Source organism: Arachis hypogaea, chromosome 7 (assembly GCF_003086295.3).
Source record: "Arachis hypogaea cultivar Tifrunner chromosome 7, arahy.Tifrunner.gnm2.J5K5, whole genome shotgun sequence".
Lineage (NCBI taxonomy): Eukaryota > Viridiplantae > Streptophyta > Magnoliopsida > Fabales > Fabaceae > Arachis > Arachis hypogaea.
In genome coordinates this window covers 22,262,824-22,268,658 of record NC_092042.1, presented here as the reverse complement: position 1 = coordinate 22,268,658, position 5,835 = coordinate 22,262,824, and the positions used below count along the sequence as shown (strand labels likewise).

At 28.1% G+C, this 5,835-nt stretch overlaps 1 protein-coding gene across 2 annotated transcripts; it reads right to left on the bottom strand.

Moving 5' to 3' along the window:
- Window positions 1–1,448: 1,448 nt before the first annotated feature.
- Window positions 1,449–3,573, bottom strand: LOC112702787 (probable N-acetyltransferase HLS1-like). Of its 2 annotated transcripts, none has more exons than XM_025753966.3 (2): window positions 3,200–3,573; window positions 1,449–2,778 (listed from the first exon to the last, which is right to left on the bottom strand). In XM_025753966.3, exons 1-2 carry the CDS (start codon window positions 3,362–3,364, stop codon window positions 1,774–1,776), a joined length of 1,170 nt encoding a protein of 389 aa, XP_025609751.1. In that variant the 5' UTR covers window positions 3,365–3,573; the 3' UTR covers window positions 1,449–1,773. The 2 variants fall into 2 exon arrangements, with proteins under 2 accessions (XP_025609751.1, XP_029143770.1); XM_029287937.2 differs by having other exon boundaries at window positions 1,449–2,794; window positions 3,200–3,335.
- Between the last annotated feature and the right edge of the window lie 2,262 nt (window positions 3,574–5,835).

The window sequence follows — 5,835 nt, the reverse complement described above, 5'->3', positions numbered from 1 at the left end:
TTTACTTTATTTTAAAGTCTTGCATTGATCTAGTTCATTATTGAGTTATTCATTTTTCATTCGGATTAGTGGATCGAAAAGTATGTTAATCACTCTTGAATTCTTTTATTATAATTGAAAAATTTGATATTTGAATTAAAGTTTAAAAACTCTTTCACATGATTCTTTGAATTCGGCTAGGAATAGTTGTTTAATTATTGTGCAACATTTACATGATTTTCAATCACTCTAATTTTGAATAAGTGACATATAATTTGGATTAGAACAACTTTTAAAAATTGTCTTTTCTTTTAAGATTTAACTGGACAGTGCTAACTTGAATAAATGACATATAATTTGACTTAAGGACTACTTTTAAATCTTATTTGAATCTAAATCAGTTTGTGTGCTTAATCTCTTGATTAATTAATTGACGACTAATTAATGCTTGAAAAACTGAAAAACCAAGAAATTGAAAATCAATTACTAAAGATTTGTCGTGAAAGATCTTTACAAACTTTAAGATAAGTAAACAAGGTTTGATTTTTCTAAAAGCATAACCATCTCTAAAGTGTTTGACTTTCACCGTTACTGTCTTCTCAAATCAACATTTAAGTCTCTGTCCGCAAGCATTTAAGCATTCAAGATTCCAAGATTCCTGATCAATTCAAGTTATTTTAATTTAATTAGGTTTTTAATCCGATAATTACTTGTCTAATCCTTTAATCCTTGTGAAAACAATATCCACTCACCGTAGTATTATTTAATAATCCGGTACACTTATCGGTATATGTGAACTTTAATTTTCGCTCATAAAAAATTACACCAAAAGATTATTGTTCACCTCTGTTAACAAAATATAGAAGACTTTGATCGTAAAAATAAAAAAATCGCTATGGCTCTAAATTAAAATAAAATAACCACAAGTTTTTTGGTTTCCCATGGTATTCCCTAATCCGACAGGTTAAGGACTAATCTGTCGTGGTACTGAACTCTATTTAAGGGTTTGCCACTGGCCAATGAATTATTGCATGTATAAGGTAGGATTTGAACCCCCGACACTTATTTAAGCGAACTAGTGAGCTAATCACTAGACGAACCCAATTTGGTTAAAATAATCACAAGTTAACACCGGGATTACCAGCCTTTTAATTGTGTTCATGGATTCATGTATACTTTTGTATTAAGGTCTATTTTTTTAAATAATAAAAAAACCTTAATTTTAGTTATATTTTTTAATTGTTACCAAATTTTCATAATCATTAAAATTACTATGGTTACGGCTACCGTGGAATTCCCTTATATTAAACCAATCAATATTGTTTTATTAACATTTTTTATATGTTCATATATGAATTAGTCAGCATGAATTTCAAATTTTTCTTTTAGTAAAGATAATAAACGTAGAAGTTACTCTTATAACAATATTAAAAAAAAAAGGAGAAATAAGAGCTAAAAACACGACTATACGTTTAATTATTGTGAAATATAAAGTAAATAAACCGAAGAAATAAAATTAACAATTATTAAGGGAAAAAAAAAAAGAAGAAAACAATAGTTATTAAGAAAGTAACGTTAATAATTGATTGTGGTTAGAAAACCTCAATGATTTCTCAAGCTCTCTCCATTTTATTTCTTTATGTACTTTTCTTTTTCTTTTTTAGCCTCCTTTGGAGCTTATATACTCTTCATTTTTAATTGATTGTCTATTTCATTATTTCTAGCATATTAAGTATTTCATATACCAGAAAAAATGAAATGACCATTTAACTAAAAGTAATTAATATGGTACTTTTAAACCTCTCTTGGGTCTACAAAGAGGGATCTTGGTTGGGTGTCAGTTACTAATTCATGGAATGTGTTCTTCCCTTCAGATTGCAAGGCCTTAATGCACCAAAAATCAGGGCAAGAGAACAATTTCCAATGTGGGATATGATTGTTGAGCTCTTCATCTCTTCCACCAACTTCAGCCACAATGATCTTGTTGCAATTCTCATCCTTGGACTTTGAGACCATGTTGTGAACAAATTTGCACAAGGCCCTAACAAGCTTCCCTGAACATGGGCCTTCATGGTAAACCCCATACATGAAATAAAACCCAAATGGGCTGAAAAAATCAGGTATAGTTGATAGCCCAAAGCATGGGAAAATTTTGTCCACTAAGCTCCAACTCTTTGTAAAAAACAAGCAAGAATTTGGAGCTCTTCCAATGCTTAACTTGAAAATATCCCCACTTTTCCATACACTAAGCATGGCCCAAGTTTTGGGGACTTGTCCAATATTAGGCCCATTAAGCCCAAAACTTGCATTTTCCCATTTGAAAGTAGCTACCCATGTTCCCAAACTAAGCTTATTCCTAAGCACATTTTCAATGTCACTAGGGAAAAATTCAGTGGTCCCCATGAATCTTCTATAAAGAGACTCAGCTTTGTCAATGTTGACTTTAGCAATGTCAATGTTGGAAGAGATTCTAAATGAGTGGTGATTGTTGACAGGGTTCACAAGTATAGCTGGGGTCCTAAACTTGGTGTAACCAAATTTGTTCATGAAGAGGCTTATTGAGGCATGGTTTTCTTTCTCTGTGGCCACATATGCATAGTCCACATCATTGGAATTGAACCATTCTTCTAGCCTTTGGATTAGGCTTGAACCAATGCCTTTTCTCCTAGTTTGTGGGGCTACCCTTAGGCCTAAGACATAACCAACCTTTGCAATACCCTTTGGTGGATGACACTTTAGTGTTACCACTTTTATAGAGCCTTGAATGAAACCAACCAATTCATGATCCATCTCTGCCACCTATCACCAAATTGGCCTGTGAGTGTAATAGTACAACACATGATGATCAAAAAGACAAATTAATGAAGGAAAAATTTGCTTTTTTTCATTGAATCAAAGAGAAAAGAGAGTGGGAAAAGGGTTCAATACGATTAATTAGGAAGTTATTAATGACATATAATTATATACATCAATTGTGTTCTTTGTACACTAAAATCAATTATTAAGAGTAGTCGTCATGCTTCAGTGTAAAATACATATTAAAATACAAAACACACATTAAAATTAAGATAAATTATGCATATATTTATATACAAATACTTTGATTTTAGTGGGCACATAGAATTTTTGTATATACAGTATACTAATCAATACAGTTACATGTTAACAGTTATCTCGAAACGGAGAGAATAATATAATGTATAGTGTATAGTATATATACCAGCATGATGTACATGGGGCTGTTCCGGATCCTACTGATGGGGTCACCCATGGAGTCTAGCATGGTTTCTGATGGACCTACCTTGCACCTTCTTTCAAGATCTTCAACCTGGGCTCTATCAGATTGACCCTCATAGCTTCTGATTATGAATTCCTTGAATTCCATATTCAAGAAAAAGAAAAAGGGTGTCCCTTATTATTTGAAGGAGGTATATATATGTTGTGTTATTATGGTGAATGATGAAGAAAAACAAGTGGATAAGTGAAAAGAGGAAGCTCAAAGCTAAAGAAGGGAGAGCAAATAATCAACATGTGGCATGATGAGTGAAAGAGTGCAATTAAGAAGTAGTACTGTAGTAGTACAACTACCACATGAGGAATGCTTTGCATAATACATCATCATAATGAACAAATATTTATATATATACATGCAAGGGGGCTTGAAATAGCAAAAAATAAAAAGTTGGAATAATTGATGCAATCGGAGAGGAATGACTTCAATTTTTAATGTTTATATTTTAATATGAGACTTATTTTAGTATATAATATGTACATTTTTTTGCAACGGCATATTATATCGGACAAAACAAATTATCTACTTATTAATTTTGCAAGAATGTATATTAAAACATAAAAATATCATGTATTCACATTTATAATTAAATTTATAAATATAATCAAATAAAATTAAATTTCATAAATAATATAATAAAAAGTTATATTTATAATCAAATATACGGAAAAAAGTATAAAAATATAGTGCGACTAATTTTTAGTGTTTATTAAAGTTTCATGATAGACTGTGAAAAGTTCAGTTTGGATAAACAGCTTAATTAAACTCCTTTTGAAAAAAATAGCTTAATCAATAAAGTTTATGTTAAAAATAACTTATAAATAAATTATTTTATATTTGGTTTTTTAGTTCTAAAAGTACTTATTTTAAAAGAAATATAATAAAAAAAATTATTATGAGAGAAATCATTTTTTTAAATTTCTCTATAAATACTTAAATAGCTTCTTAGAACGTTACAATTTGATTTTAAAACTTACACCAGAAAGCTAATACTTTTCATAAATCAAAAATTCTAAAAAAAATATATATATATATATATATATATATATATATATATATATATAGCTTTTAGCTACGTAGTCATAATAATTAATTTGGTAATTGTCTTTTAGTATTTATTGAGTATTCTTTTTTATTTTCATAAATACTAGAAAAAGTTTAAAAATGCATCTTAATTCTTGTATTATAATTAGTGTCGAACAAACCTAATGTTCTTATTTAAAAAAATTGAAAGGATATAGACAATAGAAATAGAACTTGGAGGAATGTTCATGAGTGTGTGATATCTATAACGTATGCTTCAATATTAATAGAAGACAAAACTTTGATAAATAATAGAATGTGTTTTGTTGTCTCTAGCTTTTTGGTGTATGTCCACTACACCACCCTTATATAAATGCATAGCTTGATTAAGCTTTAGATAAAATCTTGCACTTTAATATTTTTATATCATAAAGTTAGGTTTAATTAAGCTTAGGCTCAATGGACGTGCGCCACGGTGCACGCCTAAGGACATGCTTTTTTGTCTTTGCCCTAAATCCATACCCAATTGGTGATGAGATTCTCTACAAAAGTTTATTAGCATGAACTTGGAAAAACTAAAATTTAATATTATTGTTACATTACAGTCCAAATTAAATTAATTAATTTTTTTATTTTTTATAATATTTTTCAGTCTCAAATATTAAAAATTAATCTGTCTCAAATTGAAATTACACTTGAGAATTTATCATTGACAAATAAATTACTGTATACATCAAATAAAATTTAAAACCCTAATACCTAATTAAACATATAAATAAACTAATCATTCAATCAACTCAAATTCATTATTAGATTAATTAATTAATACAATGCAAGTACAAATAATTACATAAGTGCGATCCACTGCAAATTTGCAATCCCCACGATCCGTTGCATATATAGTCGGCAGGTTATAAAATATCTTTCCAAAGTGGGAATCTAATAATGGTTTAAGGACATGAAGAATATGTTCATGGACTAATTAATCAATCATGTTAACCAATAGTCAAACATGCATGTGGTGGCTGGGTTTTAACCTACTGGTTAAAGAAAACATATACTAATAATTTGAGTGCAAGAGTTAACTAATTATTAGTAGTACTTTACTCTCCCGAGATTAGTTTATAGTTTAGTTTTGACTCTCTACTACTTTACACTATTTCAGTCAATAATGTGTAATAAAATGTTATCATTGATCAAAGTTTTTGGAAGTTAAATTTTGAAGAAAATGACACTCTTCTTATGAATTTTTTTTAAATCACATTCCTTTTTCTTTTATTTATAAATTGAATACTTCTTTTTCTTACAAAATTAAAAAATATAACATTCATTAATAATCATTATAATGATATATAAAAACTATTGATAATTATTTAATTGATTTAAATAAATAATAATATATTTATGATTATTATTGTAATAAATTTTATTTATTTTAATATATTTTATCACATAATATAAAATATTTTAATTTGTTACAAAAATATTTAATTTAAAAATTTATATTTTCTTTGTTAATGAGAAAATATTAAAAACAAATA

Bases quoted from the DNA above. Each gene is read 5' to 3' on its own strand.
- LOC112702787 (XM_025753966.3), bottom strand. From the start codon at position 3,364: ATGGAATTCAAGGAATTCATAATCAGAAGCTATGAGGGTCAATCTGAT. The intron at 2,779-3,199 runs GTATATATACTA...ATTTGGTGATAG, and splicing joins GCCCCATGTACATCATGCTG to GTGGCAGAGATGGATCATGA.